This window comes from Scylla paramamosain, chromosome 12, assembly GCF_035594125.1.
Source record: "Scylla paramamosain isolate STU-SP2022 chromosome 12, ASM3559412v1, whole genome shotgun sequence".
NCBI classification, from domain to species: domain Eukaryota; kingdom Metazoa; phylum Arthropoda; class Malacostraca; order Decapoda; family Portunidae; genus Scylla; species Scylla paramamosain.
Genome location: NC_087162.1, coordinates 26,504,997 through 26,525,618, shown reverse-complemented (window position 1 = coordinate 26,525,618; position 20,622 = coordinate 26,504,997). Strand labels below are relative to the sequence as shown.

The 20,622-nt window shown below is 42.2% G+C and overlaps 2 protein-coding genes across 22 annotated transcripts; one reads left to right on the top strand and one right to left on the bottom strand.

Annotated features, from left to right (window-relative positions):
* Positions 1-932: 932 nt before the first annotated feature.
* LOC135106011 (uncharacterized) lies at positions 933-6,047 on the top strand. Of its 17 annotated transcripts, none has more exons than XM_064014780.1 (6): positions 941-1,009; positions 3,990-4,136; positions 4,218-4,340; positions 4,665-4,805; positions 4,992-5,092; positions 5,198-6,047. In XM_064014780.1, exons 2-6 carry the CDS (start codon positions 4,044-4,046, stop codon positions 5,658-5,660), a joined length of 921 nt encoding a protein of 306 aa, XP_063870850.1. In that variant the 5' UTR covers positions 941-1,009; positions 3,990-4,043; the 3' UTR covers positions 5,661-6,047. The 17 variants fall into 17 exon arrangements, with proteins under 17 accessions (XP_063870855.1, XP_063870850.1, XP_063870841.1 ...); XM_064014771.1 differs by having other exon boundaries at positions 952-1,190; positions 3,973-4,136; positions 4,600-4,805; XM_064014775.1 differs by having other exon boundaries at positions 956-1,190.
* On the bottom strand, positions 6,041-19,666 carry LOC135106009 (juvenile hormone acid O-methyltransferase-like). 5 transcript variants are annotated; one of them, XM_064014767.1, is made up of 10 exons: positions 19,530-19,666; positions 17,118-17,264; positions 16,458-16,645; positions 15,685-15,858; positions 14,770-14,917; positions 9,506-14,558; positions 8,426-8,599; positions 7,766-7,966; positions 7,023-7,264; positions 6,041-6,537 (listed from the first exon to the last, which is right to left on the bottom strand). In XM_064014767.1, the coding sequence occupies exons 2-6, from the start codon at positions 17,251-17,253 to the stop codon at positions 14,389-14,391; spliced, it is 816 nt and encodes a 271-aa protein (XP_063870837.1). In that variant the 5' UTR covers positions 17,254-17,264; positions 19,530-19,666; the 3' UTR covers positions 6,041-6,537; positions 7,023-7,264; positions 7,766-7,966; positions 8,426-8,599; positions 9,506-14,388. The 5 variants fall into 5 exon arrangements, with proteins under 5 accessions (XP_063870837.1, XP_063870839.1, XP_063870838.1 ...); XM_064014769.1 differs by having other exon boundaries at positions 17,118-17,267; positions 19,530-19,665; XM_064014768.1 differs by lacking the exon at positions 19,530-19,666 and adding an exon at positions 17,788-19,519 and having other exon boundaries at positions 17,118-17,267.
* Between the last annotated feature and the right edge of the window lie 956 nt (positions 19,667-20,622).

Below are 20,622 nucleotides of genomic sequence, written 5' to 3'. Positions count from 1 at the left end.
CAGACAACTATCCCCTCTTCTTCAATGACACTCAACTGTCCCCCTCTTCTACACTGAACATCCTCGGTCTGTCCTTTACTTATAATTTGAACTGGAAACTTCACATCTCACCTCTAGCTAAAACAGCTTCTATGAAGTTAGGTGTTCTGAGACGTCTCCGCCAGTTTTTCTCACTCCCCCAGCTGCTAACTCTGTACAAGGGCCTTACCCGTCCATGTATGGAGTATGCTTCACATGTCTGGGGGGTTCCACTCATAGTGCTCTTCTAGACAGGGTGGAATCAAAAGCTTTTCGTCTCATCGACTCCTCTCCTCTAACTGACTGTCTTCAGCCTCTCTCTCACCGCCGCAATGTTGCATATCTAGCTGTCTTTTACCGCTATTTTCATGCTAACTGCTCTTCTGATCTTGCTAACTGTATGCCTCCCCTCCTTCCGCGGCCCCACTGCACAAGACTTTCTTCTTTCTCTCACCCCTATTCTGTCCACCTCTTTAACGCATTATTCTCAATCATTCATCCCTTTCTCTGGTAAACTCTGGAACTCCCTGCCTGCTTCTGTATTTCCACCTTCCTATGACTTGAATTCCTTCAAGAGGGAGGTTTCAAGACACTTATTCATGAATTTTTGACCACTGCTTTGACCCTTTTATGGGACTGGTATTTCAGTGGGCATATTTTTTTATTGGATTTTTGTTGCCCTTGGCCAGTGTCCTTCCTACATGAAAAAAAAAAAAAAATAAAAAAAAAAAACAGTTCAACAGGTAATTGGGCGGTACAAAAGGTACCGAAATTTGGGTGCCGAAATATAATAGAGTAAAATATCAAAGTCGCAAGTTACTACAAGCAAAATCAGTAAACATCTATATGTCAATGCTCTTTATATGAAAATTAAGATGTTTTTCTTAGATGCGTGTTCGGGTCGCGGTGGATTCGGCGATGTTTACATTTGTGCCAGGCTACGGAGTGCAGAGCGGCGAGTGAGGGAACGCATGGCCGGCCACTGAGTAGGGTAGATAGTAAGGAATGTAGAGTCCTAACTTCCATGGTGGTGGGCGGCCAAACACTGCAGAACACCAGTGTCCTTCCTACATAAAAAAAAAAAAAAAGAAAAAAAAAACATAAATTCATTGCCAACGGTAGAAGGTCTTTATAATTCTCTTTCCTATGAGGTCTATATAAATGTTACGACGGTAAGGAAATGTTAGTTTACGCTGTTTAAATCTGGGCATCGGGCGGCGATGCCAGGGAGCTGTGAATTGTGCTGCTTGTGCAGAAGCAGATATAAAGGGGTGTCGTGATGTCTAGCCACTCAGGCGCCTTGGCCGACCTTCTGCTTCGCTTTTCTGCCCTATCTCCGCAGGTGTGACCCCTGTGTACACCTGTGTTGAGAGATATTGACTGTAGTAAGCGACAGTGCCTGTGGTGGTAGCCTGTGACCTGTGATTTTGGGGTAAAACAGTGTGCAGTGGTGGCGTCCACTCCTTTCCCTTGTGCCCAATTCTGCCCCCGTGACCTTGAACCACATGAACCACATGTGTGGTTCCCGTCAATATAAGGCAGCAAAGGATTCCAATGTTTGCTTGTATCCTTGCCTTGAGTGTGTGTGGACATCCAGACAGTAGGGAAATAGCCTGGTAAGTCCTCGTTCCAGCCCGGACCCCCTGTAATAAGTACTGCCGCCCCGCCCCGGCATCTGTATCTTCGCCTCGAGAGACGGAGCCTGCAGGTGTGTTCTGGAAGGCCTACCTGACGATTGGGAGGCGACGTGACAATTTTCTTTCGCCCTTCTCTTCTTGTTGATAGAGGTGAGAATGAGAGAGAGAGAGAGAGAGAGAGAGAGAGAGAGAGAGAGAGAGAGAGAGAGAGAGAGAGAGAGAGAGAAAGCAAAGCAATGTGATAGATAAAATTGATGAAAAAGAATAATTACTAGAATAAAAATGAGTTTTATGAAAGGAAAGGAAAGTATTAGACAAAAGTAGGCAAGTCCGCCTTGCTATTTTTTTTGAGAATGTCCTATAATTTAAATCTAACCACTAAGGATCTATCCCGCCTTCAGAGCAATTCTTCATTGTTTCTATGAATTGCCCAAAAGGGACATGACATTGGAGGCAACAGTTAACTTCGCATTCGGCGCGGTCCCTGTCTCTGAACCACCTTTTCGTCACCACCTGGTTACTGTCTCTCGTGGTCAAAGATCATTTTCCCCTTAAGATTAGTTTCTCAGTGTTTCTATGAAAAAAAAAAGTATAAATGGGACATGGCGAATCTACCAAGATTTTTTTCTAGTGACTGTCACATTCCAAGAAGGAAAAGGGTGGAACCATTTTGTATATGGTCAACTTTTTAAATTTGATTCCTTGTGGGATAAGATTATTAATCTAGAGAGACATACTTCTTGCCAATCGGTTCTCTCTAAACTTTGCTTTATTGCTAATACTCCCAGAACTTACAGCCGGAGCCTGCAGTATTTTTGTGAAATTATTGCAATGATTTTTATATGGATATGCAAGGTAGACAACCAGGAAAGTCATCAGTATCAGTAGTTAGTCACTTTATAGGGAGATCACCTTTATTTGCTTTATTTTACCAGTTAAATAATTTCTGAGTACTGCATCATCGCATATCAAATATCTGGCTATAAATTCCAAAAAAATAGTAGGAAATACATTTAATAAATGAGTTTTGGGGCCCTGGTGGAGTACATGCAGAAAGGAGGTAGTTCCCGGCAAATACCTGTCATGTCTTCCTTGGGGAGTTTTATGAACACTGAGAAGCTGATTGAAAGCGAAATAAGTCTTCAGCCATGAGAGGCCTTTGCCAGACATGAGATTCAAACTGGGAGAACAAGACAACATCTTAGACACTAGGGCCGTGATAATCGCCAGTGCCAGAGGTCATTTTACAGGCCTTTACTGTCTCGGCCATTGCACAGCTTATTCCCTCCACTGAGATAATTTTCTGGTACGTAAATGTTCATGAAACACTTGCATTTCGTATTAGGCCGAGCTCCTTCAGAGAACGTTAGTGCGAGCAATCCCCGCCCAGATTTCAGATTACAGTGGTGCTTCTGCATTGTTTGCCACCAGTGTCATTAGCCCCTTTTCGGCATTTCGTAAAAACAGTGAGAAATTTATCAGAAGGCGAGATAAATTACCAAGCCTAACCCCGGATCAGGAGGTCGACGCCCTTGGAAGAACAGAGGGACATCACCTTGGACATCGTGACATGCTGTTGTACTTATGTAACTGTAATATTACTGTAATACGTACTAGTTCAGTTTTGGGAGGCTAAAATCTTGACTAAATTAATGTAGGAAGGAGAAAAGAAGAATTGATATCAAATTTATGAAGTACAGTTGAAGGCTATTGATATCAGACAATGGACAGGTTAAGGGCGTGAAAGTGCATACATATCTGGAGACAGTTATGTGAACTTGATCAGATGAGCATGCCTTTGAAGCACTTATCATGGGTTGTTATGGAACCAGTGTACATGCTGTAGAATATATATGAGAAGGGTATGTCGGGCGTTAAGATGGGAGAGGGAGTGAGAGTGAGAGATGTAGTAACAGTTAAGGAATGGGACTAATAAGGAACAGTGGAATAGGTGAAGGATAGAAACACACTGAAACTGTCGGTCGATACACACACACACACACACACACACACACACACACACACTCTCTCTCTCTCTCTCTCTCTCTCTCTCTCTCTCTCAATCCAGAGTCACAGTATGTTTACGAACCACAGACTCGCACCACAACAGGTGTGTGACTACCTTCAGTTGATCACAGACATCCTGGTGTATGGGAGAAGAACGAATATTATTATGCATATGCCGATAGTTGGTTTTTGCATTATAAATTAATTCGTATACTCTCATTAAAATATTACAAAATATTTTTTGTTTTTTCTTCTTTCTCATTGTGATGTACAATGAAACCTTCTGCCTGAAACAACTAATATCTGAAAGAAACTCGACTGTCACAGCTGAACAAAACAAAAGGAAACGAAAACAAGAGGAGAGGGGCTTTATTCGCCACGATGGCGAATGTGGTTGCACTGCGCCAGGTGAGGGAGGACGAGCTGGACGCATTGAAAGCGAGGCTGGCCCGTCACCTACCTCACTCTATCGTTGTGAGTACACACCTGCTCGTGAGTGGATATAAAAAACATTTTTTTCTTTTATCTAGCAGACTAACGTAACTTTGTGTCAAGGTGTATGGCGGCTTGAGTTTGGCGGCACGCTACGGCCTACATTCTTTCCGACCTGCCTCCATCCTGGTGCCCGTCGGCCAGCACCCTTCCTGCTTCACCATCATCGCTCCCATAGGATCCGGCGTGAGTATATATCGTGCACGTAGCCAATGCCTCAGCACACTGCCGAGTAGCGAGTACATAGGGCGCCAGGCAGCGGGAGGTAAGCATATGACTGGCTACTATAGTAACTAGCCTAATTTGGTGATGTAATCTGCATCACCATGATTGTATCATCATGAAAGAGCTTGCCCGTGAGGGACACCACGACGCCATGCGAGTGGATCATGTAAAGTAGCAGTCATTTGAAGTTTTCATTGCAGTACATGAAAACCCGCTCTAGTTACAGCCGAGGGAGAGCAGTTGTTTATGGTGTGGGACAACAAGGCTGAACGCGCTACTTTACAGGACCCGCAGTGCATCGAAGTGTTCTGGAGCCCTGAGGAGCACACTGTTAAGGATGTAGCTCAATACCTTTCTCTCATCCCTGACCTGGACTGGAGTCAGCCCAAGGCCTTGATAGGCCTTCCCAGAATCCTGCTGCCCGAAGTTAGTGTTCACTCTTCGTCTTCCTGTTTGCATTTGGTAAAAACGATGTAGTGTGTGTGTGTGTGTGTGTGTGTGTGTGTGTGTGTGTGTGTGTGTGTTTCCAAAGACACAAATGAAAAGTTATTGCATAACTGATAAATGACAACACGATTTCCTTTCATTGTACCGTTGTCACTTCTCCCACAGATCCAGTCGCTGGACAGCATCGGCGGCCGGCAGGTGCAGGTTCATGTGAAGCGTAAGGGACATGTATACAACCTTGAGGCGCCTGCTATACTGGACACTGAGTAATTGAAGCGGAATCATGTTCCGTCGATGATTATCAATATTCTCAATCTTGACATTTTTAACAATGGAGTTGACTGTAAAGGTGTTGCGGTTCACTGTTGCAGGCTGCCTCCAGAGTACCACATATCCAGCCTGAACGAGAACGAGGCGTCGGTGGTTTGGACAAACTGGGAATTCAACTTTCTTGACTCTGAGGATAATATCAGGCATGATATCGCTCACTTCCCGTCCAGCGGTATCCGTAAGCGCAGCCTCACCGATAGTGCAGGGTCACCACAGGAGGCAGCAAAGGAAACACTAGTGTCATGGGTCCGCACAACCAAAAATGGATGGATGGGCAACACCTTCACGCTGCCGCGCCATCGTCGCAAAGGACTAGCAAGCAGGGCCACCCTGGCCCTGGCCCATCAAATGCTGCAGGAGGGTTTCTTCGCTATCGTTGTCATTGAAGACTTCAATGCCGCTTCCGCAAAATTCCACGAGAGTCTTGGTTTCAAGAGGCTTTGCGCGATTGCTATGGCTGTGCTTGTGCCCGCTGAGACCACAGGCCAAGATTGTTTAGAATAGGGTGATTTGATGAGATGACAGTGACATAATGCATCACCAAATTTCTGCCCACTAGATACTTGTCATTTCCTATATCCCAGCAAGTAAATCTTTCTTCATCCAAATGTATTATGAGGTGCAGGCACCCATTGTCTCATTCTGCCTGGAGATGTTGGAACAAAATGTCGCATATAACAAACTATCTATTGGGTAGCTTCTCGGGGCTTGCTGCTCAAAAAAGAGTCACTTAAATAGATAAAAAGAAATCATCAGAAGCTGAATAATACAGAAATAGCTGCAGCGTTCTACTTTGTTTACCTTTATAACAATAACGGCAACAACAATAGAGGCAGAAATGACACACTGAACACAGACGACAGGAAAAGAATAAAAATAAATTGTACAGTGGATGGACTATAATTATCATTACGTATTAATTCTAACATGATAATGGAAAAAAATAACTCTTGCTTATACACACGAGCTAATTCCCTACAAAGCTTCCGAGCTAGTATGCTGGCTGATATGGTGTTCTCTATGCTACAGTGGACGGTATTGCAATAGATCAAAGTCATGCTGATAGACGCGGTACAGCCGATCCACCTCCTCCTCTGAGAGCTGATTGAAAAGCGCCCGCACACTGCCGCCCATGCCCCTGTTGCTTATGGACGAGAAGTAAGACTCTCTTCCTTCCTTCATGACCTCAGTTAGAAGTGATTCCTGTTTACTTTCCTCCACACACTGCGCCCCGTCATCCTCCGCGGGGTCGCGCTTCTCTTCAGTGTGTCCTGGCCGCTGCAGGGAGGACTGCTTACCACTCAGGGCGTCCCTCGCCTTGCCACGCAAGCCACAGTAGTCAGTGATGAACTTAACGTCTGAGTCGAAACATTCAACGTTGCTGAAACACAAATATCATACAAACAACGCTGTGTGTGAATTAGTTTTTTTGTCTACATACATAGGGACAAAGAACGGTAAAACAGCGCGAGATGTAATTTTGGAGTAACTCAAGAGGTCTCGTACATAACACAAGTGAATATTATATAACGCTAGACTTTCATACCTTAATTGGACTGTTTCATCTAATACTACTCTAGAGTACATAATATCACTGCAATTTTAGAGAAAACTAGCGACATAATAGCTACTATATAATAAAGTAAAAACTAAAAACATCGAAGTTAAGAAAATAAAGGAGTGATACAAAACCAATAACAGACTTTCAGACCGGAATTGGACTGTTTCGTGTACGTTCTACTCTTCTCAACATAACTTCATTGCAGGATGACTTTGATCTCTTGCAATACCGCCCACTGCAACAAAGAGAAAATAAAAAAAAAAAGTTATAGAAAACTAAAACCAAAAAAATTTCCATGATCTAACCTGATGATAGTATAGTTCACGGTGCAGGGCGAACACAGGTAGATGACGGGCATCCAGCGAGGGTCGGGGGGCGGCAGGTGTGGGCTGGCCACCCACTGTTCTATGGTGTGCGTCACGTGGCGACAGAACTCCCTGAAAGAGGCGGGCACTGCGACCCTGGCCTGGCTGTGAGTGTGCTCCCCTCCCTTGGTCCCTTTCGGAGACTTTGAAGTGTGTGTCGAGTTGGCTTCTTCCATCAGCGTCTGAGAGAGAGAGAGAGAGAAAAAAAAAAAAAAAAAAAAAAAAAAAAAATATATATATATATATATATATATATATATATATATATATATATATATATATATATATATATATATATATATATATATATATATATATATATATATATATATATATATATATATATATATATATAAAATAGATAGAAACTGAATTTAATGATTACATTATGAAGGTAATCAGTCAATGTAAGGTAATCAATCAACCGATCAAGTAAGCAGGAATATAATCAGGGAGGTAAACGAACAAGCGTAGAGTAGCAACATACATAACGGAGTATAAAGTAGAAAAACAAGAACAAGAACAAGAACAAGAAAAACGAGGACAACAAAAACAACAACAACAACAACAACAACAACAAGAGCGAAAGAACAAGAACAAGAACAAAAATGTCTATAGATACCAAGAATCCTACATCCAATGCATTCCTTTTGACAGATAAAGATCTTATGTTTAACGCTCACTAGATAGGCGGACGCCAGCCTGGTGAAGGGGTGCTGTGCGACCATCACCCGCACGCCGTCGCCCAGAGCAAATACCTCCAGTACCTCCAAGGATGGCGACGGAAGGCGCCGCCCCAGCAGAACATCCACATTGTTGCTTGTCACTGAGCTGCTCTGCACACCCACGGAGCCCAGTATGTATCTCGCCCACGGAAGCCCGACCTGCAGTGTTCATTCCTGTTATTTCAATAGGGGCAATGTGTGTTCTACAGACATTGTATGGGGATATGGAATCTGGTTTACATTTCAGAGTCCGTATTTTGAGACTCTTCGCACTCTCATGGGGACTACTTTCAACGGCTGCAGGTGATTATTCGCATTCCCATGGCTAGTTTTCTTACTGATGGTGCAGAATCCTTGTTGAACTATCAGTACAGTCATGGAAACATCCTTGAAAACTCGAATGACTTCCACTGGAGCCTGTTAAAAATAGTTAAGATGAAACACTGAAATGCTTCAGACTGCGCCCAATGCTTAAAGATTATACAAGAAATTACATAGTCTGACCAGTACCACCAATCACGCGTGCCGTCTGGAGGCAGCACGGGGTAAGGTGCAAGGTCCTGCCACCCGCTGCCACCTGCCTCACCCGTGACTTTTACTTCCTTGCTCACACTATACCTGCGGCACTGGGCAGTACAGAATGTGGTGGCTGATGTCCCACCGGAGTTTTGACAGCAGTGTGGTAGTAAGGCGACGGCGCCTCAGCAAGGGTGAATGTGTTTTCAAGAAGGCGCACACTTTTCTCATCCTCAGTCGTCGAGCTGCCAGGTGTGGCGGTAGGCTGCCAGGATCCTGCCAACACAGTAGTAGTAGTAGTAGTAGTAGTAGTAGTAGTAGTAGTAGTAGTAGTAGTAGTAATAGTAGTAGTAGTAGCAGTAGTAGTCGTAGTAGTTTATCGATCACACAGCTATACGGTATAGTCGTCACACATTATAATCAAGGACAAGACAATCTCATAATAACTAACTTAAAAAAAATACTGCAGTCCATGATAATAATAATAATAATAATAATAATAATAATAATAATAATAACCACTTATATGTTTACTTACCACACCTTGACTTTCACAAAGGTAAAAAAGAAAAAAAAAAAAAAAATAAATGAATAAAAAAAAACTTCTTATATGATACTTCAAGCTGACACTCTAGATATGAAAGAAGGGTAGAAGGTTTCTAGTTATGAGTGTGTTTTTGTGCGGGATTGAAACTTTACTGGTGTTTGATCGTATCCTGACTCACAGCGCGGCTCAGCCCACTGGAGCGCGGTGCTGTGTTGACATTACGGTCCACAGGCCAGTCACCTTTCACAGACTCCGACAAGAAAGAATCTAAAGCTGCAATATTAGTGATTTGTTGTTGGATTATGTTAGACTGATAACGGTTTTAAGACCCTTTGACTGTTGCTGGCTTTACCTTGAGCTTGATTAAGTTATCTATCGGATATTTAAAGCATATTTCCCAAAGATACCGATGAAAGCGAAAGAAATGGAGGAGTAATTGAAATCTTTTAGTATCTGCAGTATTATTTCTGTACAATTATGGTCAAATAGAATTATTGAATAAGCAAGTGTCATTGTGTTATTTGCAGCTAAAGGGTTAAGGGACTGGCGGCCATTAAAAGGTTACTGGTTTCTGTCAAATTGAAAGTGAACTTACTTAATTGAGCTCCTAGACGTTCGTATCCTAATGGACTTACCCTGCAAAATGAAACGTTGCTGGAATGAAGCGTCTTGAGCGGCGCTGCTGGACTATTAACGTGAGTCTTGTTCGCATCTTGAGAAACGACAGGTATTTCTGTCATTCGTGTTATTTCCACGCTTTTCCTTAACTCCCTCTGTTGATCTTCTGGTGAAGACGTATACTTCCCGTACAGCAAGATGACTGAAAGCATCAAACTCAGGGCCGTGAAACAAAGTCTCCATCTCAGTCTAGTCATGCTTGGTACACTGCAGACTGCCGAGTGTTGGCCGCCTCCGCAGCTCATGCACCCCGCCCTCTGGGGCCTCGCCGCCACACTGACTACACCTGGAATCTCTCTGGCTGCCCTGGACAAAGTGTATCATCATCATCATCATCATAATCATCAGACTCTCAACCTTTCTCAACCTGCTTCCCTCCGTGTCGAGTGTGGCGGTCACTGCAAGAAGGGAGGTCACAATGAAGACCAATCCCACAGTGCCTAACATGGGGCACCGTGACGGAGAACACCTTTTCTTCTTCTTCTTCTTCATCATCATCATCATTATCATCATCTTGTTTATGTAAGAGGGGCTCTGGCCAAGGGTAACAAAACAGACGAAAAAAAAAAAATAATAATAATAAAAAAAACACTGAAGGTGACAATCCATAAAGAGGAATCGAAAGAAAAATCCAAAATTATGAGAAGTGTCTTGAAATCTCCCTCTTGAAGGACCTCAAGTTTAACCTAACTGCTTTCAGTGAACCTGCCAAGATGCACTGGTCCATCTTAGCTCGTCTGATCACTGGAATGGAAGGTTGTGCTCCTTTGAAGAGGATAAGTCACACAAGAACATAAACACGTACTGAAATAATGGGATTACAAAAGACCAATTGACTTAACACAACTCCTGGGCATTTAAAAACTCAACATCTGCCATTATCATTAAATTTACCAGACCTCCTCTCGAAAGTATCCAATGTTTATGCACGGTCCACTTTCCTGCTAAGTTTCTTCCGTTCATCTACATTGCTATTCGTGAATCTACTTTTGCCCACATACAACGGAGCAGACTATTGTTAAAAAAGAAGGAGTGCTGCTGAGGAGAAGACCTGGAAAAAGGCTGGAACACATACAGACCTGGAAAAAGGCTGGAACACATACATACCTGGAAAAAGGCTGGAACACATACAGACAACGAACGGTAATAAAACAGCATGAAACTACAGAATTATTTAATACAATTTCATAACTATTCAAAAGATCTCGTACATGATGCATTTTGTATTAGGTAATGATGTATACACCTATTTTTATCGGTAAACAACTAATGGGTGCGAAAAAAAAAGAATGCATAAATCACATCGAATTTCATCAACTATTTAAAAATCTGTCTTTGCCAATTATATCCTAGATAAGTTTTAATTTGCTTCTGAATATCTTTACAGCTACAGAAGAGGAATACTATATCAGAAGGCAGGGGGAGACTTCAGGACAAGGCATCAATCTAACACCAACACACTAACGCAGCATTGCAGTGGAGAGAGAGAGAGAGAGAGAGAGAGAGAGAGAGAGAGAGAGAGAGAGAGAGAGAGAGAGAGAGAGAGAGAGAGAGAGAGAAGCCACTACACTGAAATTCTGTCTGCCAGTCTGATCACGTTTTCTCCTCCTTTCCGCGACTTGGACTGTTTCAAGAGAGGAGTGCCAAGACATCTATCTGATGGGGACCGCTTTTTTAAACTTAACTTCTGTGGAGCGGCAGTTATTTTTTTATTTTTTTTTTGTTTTACATATAGCTTTCCAGAGTCGTTAGTCATCTTCCTCACATACACGTAATATAAAATAAATAAATAAATAAATAAATAGATAATAATAATAATAATAATAATAATAATAATAATAATAATAATAACAATAATAATAACTACACTCCACTTCTCTCGTATCGCGTAACATCAGCAGCAGTACGAAAGATCTTTATCACTGCTGGACTCTCTCAAGGGACGCACTTGCTACAGACAACATGTTAGGAATGCCAGGAAACAGTCACGTAGGCCCGTATTCAGAAAGGCTTTGCTCTCTCACCACAACTATTTTCAAAGGCCATAAAGATGATCAATCGGGTTCTTAAGAGTGTTTTTCCTGTAAAAGCACCATTAAAAACTCGTATCACTTCACTACAACTAGAACCTGTTGAAAGTGGTCGAGGTGAGGGATAAAAGAGTTTCAGAATATGGTCTAAAGCTCCGTATTCTTAAGCGTTTCCGCGCCTTACCACGACCACTTTTAACTAAGAGTAGGTGGGATTTTCAAGTGTCCTTTTTTTTTCAAATTCAAATGACACAATAAGAAAGACTCTGTACAATTAAAAAAAAAAAAAAAGCACCTAGGATAACTCAATTAGTCATCCCTATAACTCATGAGAGAACTAATGAGAGAACAAAACGTTTAAGAATGTGGGCCTTGCTGAGTCATACAGAAGCAAGGACTCTAGGTAGAAATGTAAGACGTACCACCAACACCACAGGGAGAGGACGTGACGTGGGCCCAAGTTTAAATAGGCATAAGAACTAAATCACCATAACCTGAAGTAAAAAGAAGTAAGGAGGATGAAGTACAGTCATGGCCATAATTTCATTAAGCGCCTACACTTCTTTCCATTGTATTTATCATTTTTTTCTTCATATAATATGGATACTGGCTTTGGCAAATTTTTACACTCATTCCCATTGCTTATCATTTCTTCTCAACCTCATTTTTCTCTATGTAAGAGACTCTGGTCAATGGCTACGAAAAAGACAAAGAAAAAAAAGCCCACTGAAGATGTCAGTTCCCAAAGAGCAGAGCCAAAATTATTATCCAAAAGAAGTGTCTCAAAAGTCCTCTAAATTGCTGAGAAACTCCTTAAAAAAGCTTGTAACTGATGGATTTTCTCAATACAATAGGAATTAAGATTAGAAGTAAAGCGCCTCACACAGCGGGAAAGAATGGTGAAGCTTGCGAAATTTCTGTCAGCGAATGTGAGTACTACGTAGATTTTCACAGTACAAGAGGGATTAAGAATGAAAGATAAGCGCACGCCACAATGGAAAAGAATATTGAAAGTTTGAAAGATCTTCGATTTCCGTTCGCGAATGTACGAAAGAGGAATTAAGAATGAAGGAAAAACGCATAACGCAGCGGAAAAAAAATGCTGTACGTAAATTTTAACTAAAGTACGACAATTTATCATTAGGAACATTGAGTGGGGATAACTAGCAACAATATTACACTTAAGGCGTCTTTTGTAGCTGCATGGGGATGAATAACGATACTTTTTTTGAGCTCTGTCCTCTTTTTCTTAAGTTCCACCTCCTCATTTCCACATAATCACTCGCTGAAACAAGTCCTAGAGAACAATAAACTTTTGACCATGAAGATTAACAAGAGAAGGCATAACCGTGTGTTCTCGTGTTGCTACAAAAGGTTCCTCTGATCATTATCTGTTTGTGTACTGTTTATGGCACTGTTATGTCAGAGTGGTGGCTGCGAGGCGCACGATTAGGCGGCACCATCGTGTTGCCACCAAAACAAGAGAGAGAGAGAGAGAGAGAGAGAGAGAGAGAGAGAGAGAGAGAGAGAGAGAGAGAGAGAGAGAGAGAGAGTAACACACACGCACTCATTCATTTTACACACACACACACACACACACACAGTTCAGTCAGTTAATTTAGTTAAGGTTTAAGTGACCACCATATAATATCACACACTCACACACACACACACACACCACCACCACCACCACCACCACCACCAATAGGAAGAAATCACGTGCAACTTCCTGTCTCCAACACACACCCCGCGCATCCTGTACTGGGTATGTCTTCCTGCATCTTCTCTCCTTCGATCTCCTAATAGTGAAGGGCATTACTGAACTAACTTCCTGTCCTGTTCTACTGATAGACGAAAATAGTGAGTCAGCAACAGTAAACAAATTTCCTGTATTTTCCGTTCTTTCCATCTCGTAACAGCGAAAAGGCATTCATGAACTGTATACATATAAGGCCATTAACCTCCAAACACTGAGTCAGCAATAGTTAAAGGAACTTCGATTTATTTAAAGACTGGAGAAGAGTAAAGTACATTCTTAAGCAACAGTTAAGCCCAAAATTGGAATAGCTTGTCTGTGCACGATTAGAGAATAAGACTAGGTAGATCCAAATATGTATGGAACCTTTGAATGTTTGTTGAGTGAGTCGAGATTAATGTAAGCCAAAATAGTCTCTTTAAACCATGGCCCGTATTTTGAAACGCTTTTTTCTCATAAGGACTGTTTTCAAAGGCCACAAAGATGATTTGCTGGGTTCTCGCGGGTGTTTTCCTCATTGATGCAGAATCCTTGTTAAGCCATCGCAAATACTCGTACAACGAAAACACCATTAGAAAAACGTTGAACTTGTATATTGCCGAGATAAGACGCCAAAACTTGAAAATACTGTCTGATTTTGACCGTCTGTGGTTTTTACCGTCGGATCGTACACAACGCTTACTGGAAGGGCAAGGAAGTTATGAAGTGGTGCTTGAATTTGCTCAGGAATGCCCTTCACATCACGAGATTGGAGTGAGAGAGGGGCATGTTTTATTTAATCCTCTGTTGGCTAGTGACACTGTTGTATTGGCGTGACCCTCGTCAATTTTGTCAGTAAGCAAAATATAACACACTCACAAAAATAAAGCTCCATTTCATATTAAATTACCACCAGTACAATGAATATTAACTTTCAAAACTGTGATATAAATTTGTAAAAGACAATTTCAGTCAGCAGAGAAGAAACCACAGCAATCAGAGAATTACAGGAGAGAGAGAAAGAGAGCTGCACGCAACCACTCCCCACCTCCATCACTACCGCCGCCGCCGCCCATCACTCGCCACGCTGCAGGTGAACCACCATAAGGGAGTAGCGCGCCACCATCTTGCCGTCATTCCTCTTGGTCTTGAGGCGGGCCAGCTCGTTGAGGCAGTCCATCAGGAAGGCGTCCTGCTGGTCGCGAGGCACCCGCTTCAGGAACGGATTCACGGCCTTGATGGCGTCTGTAACGGCACGGCTGTCAGCCAGCACAAGAGGCAGACATCTCTCGAATTTCCACCTTTTGGCTCTCTTTTGGCTGATCTTTAGGAACTGGCATTTCAGTTGGATATTTATTTACTCTCTCTCTCTCTCTCTCTCTCTCTCTCTCTCTCTCTCTCTCTCTCTCTCTCTCTCTCTCTCTCTCTCTCTCTCTCTCGTTCTCCAAGTACTTACTCTTCAAGTAGTTGATATTTTCGAAGACAAACTCAAGTTCCGGCGCCTCGCAGGACACCACCTCGAAACCCACGTCCTCGGCCAAGTCAGCCATAGCCTTGGCAGGGTCAGTCTTGTGCTGGTAGACTGGCACGAAGTTGCTCACGTCCTGAGGCACACAACACAAGATAACACAACACCACCTTCTTAGTTCTCCCTGGTGACAACTATGCAAAGGATGGAAAATAATGAAGATAAAGATTCCGATGAAAATCAAATGCATCGCCAATATTTTCAACACGTCCTGCGGCACACTACACCACACAATGCCAGCTTCTTAGTGTTCTTAACCTGGTAATAATTATGCAAAGGATGAAAAAATGAAGAGAAATAAAGCTTCCGAAAAGATTAAATATGTCCCGAATATTTTGCAGGTGTTAATTGAGTAATGGAGTCATATTTATACAAAAGAAAGTATTCATAATCTGATGATGACTATACAAGGGATGGAAAATAATAACGATAAATACAAGTCCCGAAAGGATTGAATGTATCCCGAATATCATGAAGGAATATAAAAACGAACTTAACTTATTCATCTCTGATTTTCCTGCCGACAGTCTTACAATACCTGACGACTCACTGGTTATAAGGAGATCAGCTGATTGCGGGGAAAACACTGAACACGGTAGACATTAATGTTATACTCATAAGTTACTCTGCTACTGTTCCTATGACCGGTTCTTATTTGTGAAGTTACACAGGCTTTGAAGGATATTTTTACACTTTTACTGACAGATTGACACTATTTTTACATTAATAACAGGAGATCTTTTGAGATCCCGGCTAATTATCTCTGTGGCCTTTGGAAAACAGACGTGGCGAGAGCGCAAAGCGTTTCTCAATACGGGCCCTGTACGAGAATTGAGTACCGACCTGCATGTAGGGCTGCCAACACTCCTTCATGCTCATGTTCTCATACATGGTGAAGAGCGGGTTGCGGGCCAAGAATACCAGCAGAGCCTCGCCTCCAGGCTGCAGCAACTGGTAGATGTTGGTGAGGCAGCGTTCCTGGTCCTTCACCCAGTGCAGGCAGTACATGGAGAATACCTGCGAGTTAAGCGTTCATTAACCCATGGATAATTTTCACATATGCCACAGGAAAAAAGTAAACAAACAAATACATCAATACATAAATAAATAAAGTAAACAGTATCTGGGTGTGTAAGAGGCAATGCTTTAATGATAAAGGTGAAAAGAACAAAACTCGTAACTAAGACATAAAGCCAGCCGTTATCATTGTACAGTGGACGTCTATTCGACTGTTTCTTCTCACTGCATCTGAATGTCCTGTTTGGAAGAAAAAAAGAAAAAGAAAAAAAAAGAAAAAAAAAACTGACATTCACAATTATATACAGCGATGTGACGTTTGCAGAAATTACAGGAACGAGGCTTGGTGTGGCAGGCATCGCAGGGAAGAAGCTTGGCGTGGCAGGAATTGCAGGGACAAGACTTGGTGTGGTAGAGATTGCAGGGACAAGGCCTGGTGTGACAAGGATTACACGGGGCAAGGCTTGGTGGAACATTACAGGGACGCATATGCAATGGGAACATTGTTGTATTGAAAAAAAAACAAACAAACATACGAGTCTTTTCTGCAGATGAAACATGCGTGCCTTCAAACTGGAGAACGCCAACCCATGACTTGCCTTACTGAAGCCATCGGGGAACACCTGACGGGGCTGGACGGCTCGCTCAATGTCCAGCTGGCGGAAAGACAGGGAGTTGTGCTCGAAAGTCTTGGAGGCGAAGTTCACCATGTCTCTGGAAACGTCTACGCCGACCACCTGCTCGACGCGAGGCAGCAGAGGCATTAGCAGGTTCCGCGTCACGTCTCCTGCATCAAGCAAAGAAAGCCACGCACTTCTAGAAAGCTGATGGTCTGGACACCGGCTTGTATTATACTTGTGTAAAAAATTCAGGATCGATTTATAAAAAGAGAAATAACGAAAAATTAGAGCGATATTTCAAATATTTATTTACTTTTTTTTTTATGCATGTAAGAGGGGTAGTTGCCAAGGGCAACAAAAGGAGCGAAAAAAAAAAAGTTCACAGATAGTGCCAGTCCCAAAAACTGGAGGATAAGTGTCTTGAAACCTTGAATGCTAAACTGTTGTACTTATTGTGTCACGTAATGCGGGTGACGCCCAGTAAATAAAGAAAAGCCATCTCCAGTGTGTGAGGAGAGGGGCTGCTACAATTTTTCCTGCAACAACTCTGATTTCTGTAGAAGAAAATTAAGTTTAAATATTTGAGCATTTCCAATTTTTCCATATTTATCGCGCGCGCGCAAACACACACACACACACCTGAGCCACAGCCAATGTCCAGCACATTTTCCCCTTCCTCGCTCCAGGCCATCTGCGGCAGATACTCGCTCAGCACCAGGAGGGCGTCGCGCCTCTGCATGGCATTAGCAGACACGTACAGCTGGGCGTCTTCCATTGTTTAGCAACCTGCTGGAAAGATATTGTTTGAGACATCCTGCCTTCGGGAATTTCGTCAAAATTATGCAACACTAAGAGGGTGATGAGATTCTCCAAGAAACACGGTAACCACATTCTTGGATAGGCGCCCCTGCTGCTGATCCCGACAATCCTTGACAAGGCAAAGCTGGGTCTACATTAAAGGTTCAGGCTCGGCTAAGCTGGCATAAGCGTCATGCTGGGCCGTAAGCATGACGTGTGTCCATCGCCTGGCAATCTCCGACACCCTCACACTTCACGCCTTCCTCCCCCAAGCGACTCGGAAGCAGCTGCTGCTTTGGTTACCTCTGCATCGCTATCATCTTGTATACTCCAACCATAGGACTGACTCAGCTTCCTGTTTCCCTTACAGTGACGGACTTTGGTGAAGCCCGAGCCTATTAATGTACGTTTAATATCAACAATCAAATAGTGGAAGACAGAGTGTTGGTAAGACGCCAGTCACCAGTTACTCTGGTGATATTTAGCCAGAAAATTGTCCCTGTGTACTCACAACAGAAGTGTTTGAAGCTCTTAAACTTTGTAAATCCAGGTGACTTAGAGCCGTGCGTAATGCAGAATAGGAATGAGGAAGGGTAGCCGCTGGGAGGACGCAGCAAACAACAGAGTCAGTTGCTGGCCTTCTTCAGGTGCCGGTGCCCGACAGAGCTGAGCCCAAGCGGTACGAAAGCTAACTGACAAAACCACTAGGCCTGGACACTTTTAAAGGGCAGTCGCAGGTGACACGCCACGCCCTTGCTTTGTGTATTCTATGAACATTGGGTTTCTTTTCATCTATTGTTTGTAGCTATAAGTTTAGCTGCGCTGCGACTCCTCCCTCTTTTCACTGGTTGTGAAATATTACAGTAATCCCTCCTATAGTAATCTTATCCTTGGCATGTCTGGATAGCATTTCTTATTAATGTTCCGTCATTTAACGGATATCGGTACGGAAAATGGTATTGTACAGCAGTATTTTCCAACTTTTCCCAAGTTCATACACCCTTCCGGGAGTTTTTTTTTTTTTTTTTTTTTTTGGAATTCATGTACCCTCGCACCTAGGGCGATCAATTACAGAAAATTACATGAATACTTCACATATTCCTCTGGTTTTAAGACTGAAAATATGTCAATAAAAGTACTTTCTAATTTTGAAAATATGTAAATAAATGTAGTTTATAATTTAAATATAGAAAATAGGTAATCAGTTCTAAATAATTGTTATATATATGCTAAAATAAAACAAAATGCCACATCTCAATCACATGAGGCACGACCTGCGTCTGAGTGTAATAAACCAACATAATACATAGTTTTGTAATGATGTACTTTAATATCAATTGAAATTAATTTCTTGAGTCCCACACAATTTTCATCCTAAACCATCTTTTCCTGCTGTGCTCTCATATACACTATGTACATGACATATTATGTCATGTTCATAGGTTACACAACACATAATTTCTTCCTTAAAAATCTTTTCCTGCTGTGCACTCTCCTACACACTGGTTACGTCGTGTTCCTTTCCATGTACCCTTTGAACAACTTTATGCTCCCAGGGTGACTCTGACTGTTGTACAGTATTACGTATGTATGCACTTGGCCACTTCAAAGACATGTTTTTTTATATGAAATTGTCCCAAATGCTTATTTATGGAGACTTTTCTGAGAGAGAGAGAGAGAGAGAGAGAGAGAGAGAGAGAGAGAGAGAGAGAGAGAGAGAGAGAGAGAGAGCTTGTGTTGAGGGGAGGTGGAAGACAGAGCCTTATGGGAAAGATTAGTGAGAAACAATAACTCCAGGTGAACATGGGACAGGCTGCAGATGATGTCAGGAATGTAGTATGTAGAAGGATTAAGAGTGACCCAAGATTTACAATCCTTGGTAATTGACTACCAAACTGATTCACTGAGAACCGGAGATGGAAAAACTTGCCTAATTGTGACCATAAGAGTGGATGAAGGTGTACAGATTCACTATACTCATTCTACAATGAGAACTAGAGAACTATGGTGTATAATAATCACTTTATGTTAGGATGCACATGAATAAACTCTGGTATGTGCAGATTGTCAATAAAGATCATCCGAGTTGCCTCATGAAGCATTTGTGTGACAGCTTTTTTAGTATCAGTTCAACAGCATACAGTACATTATTATTGTATTTATTTATCTATTCATGATTATATTGAGATTCCTAGGCTTACACTTGCTTTGAGAGTTTTCATACAACTAGAATAAAGATCCATTGTCACATACCTGACATGCTGCTGCCAAGATATGAAGCTCTCCGTCACTGACATGAGAGTTTTGTCCACACCACACAGCAGTAAGAGGAAATATCTTCCACATTTGCTTGCTGGGAGATATCTCTGGCCTTGAACCTCCAGGGATCTTAAAACTGTTTCTATCTTAGAAACATTATTCAAACAAGAATGAATTTACACTTCCATCATTTGGAAATTCCTCAGAGTTCATACCTATTATGCCAAGATTCAGAATGCACTGACATCACAAATCACATTTACAATTTCTTTTCTTTTTAAGGTATGGGAGTGCTGTTAAGCTGATAATATAATATTTGGTAATATTATGGGCTCCATATGATTCACTACAGATGAAGAAGTGATCATAAATATTACTTCCTTAACTTAATGGAACATGCAGCACTTCTACACAGGACATGAGTGTGAGTGGGTCGCATCACAGAGGGGGGGTACTGTCCAGGGCTCAGCCAAACCATTCAGGCATTCTGAGCCAGCATCAGGCACACTCTTGGCTATGAGTATCTCTCATTCCTCTTAGTGCTGGTGACTTGATTGGCAGACAGTGAAATTAACTAATTCTAGCAATCACTTCAAAATAGGACAAAACTTGTATACACACAGAGATCACTGACATATGCAAATAATGAACACTGAGCCCCAGGAACACTACACTGTATTGAACAATCTTAAGCAAACAAGCACACAACCTTGATGCATCTGTTGCATCAAAAATGTTCTCTTATCTTGTTAGAGTAATTATCTTTCATGGAAGCACTTGTCTTGAGGCTGCTGACACATGTCTGTAGTGCCATTTTTATGTTCTAGACATATAGCACTGGTAGGCCCTTATATTTGTGGAGACTTATCTGTCAGGACCACCTGTGGTAACACAGGAAGGATTTTTTGAGAGATGCCTTCATAGAGGCTCATGCTGCCCTCTAGAGCTTCCCAATGCAAACACTGTCAGAGACAGAATATATGTCGGTAATCTTCAACCACTCAGCGATGGCTTGAAAAATGGTGAGTTTCCAGCAGGAAGTGAACTCATGTTCACCACGTCTGAGCACTGACCACTTGGTCACCCT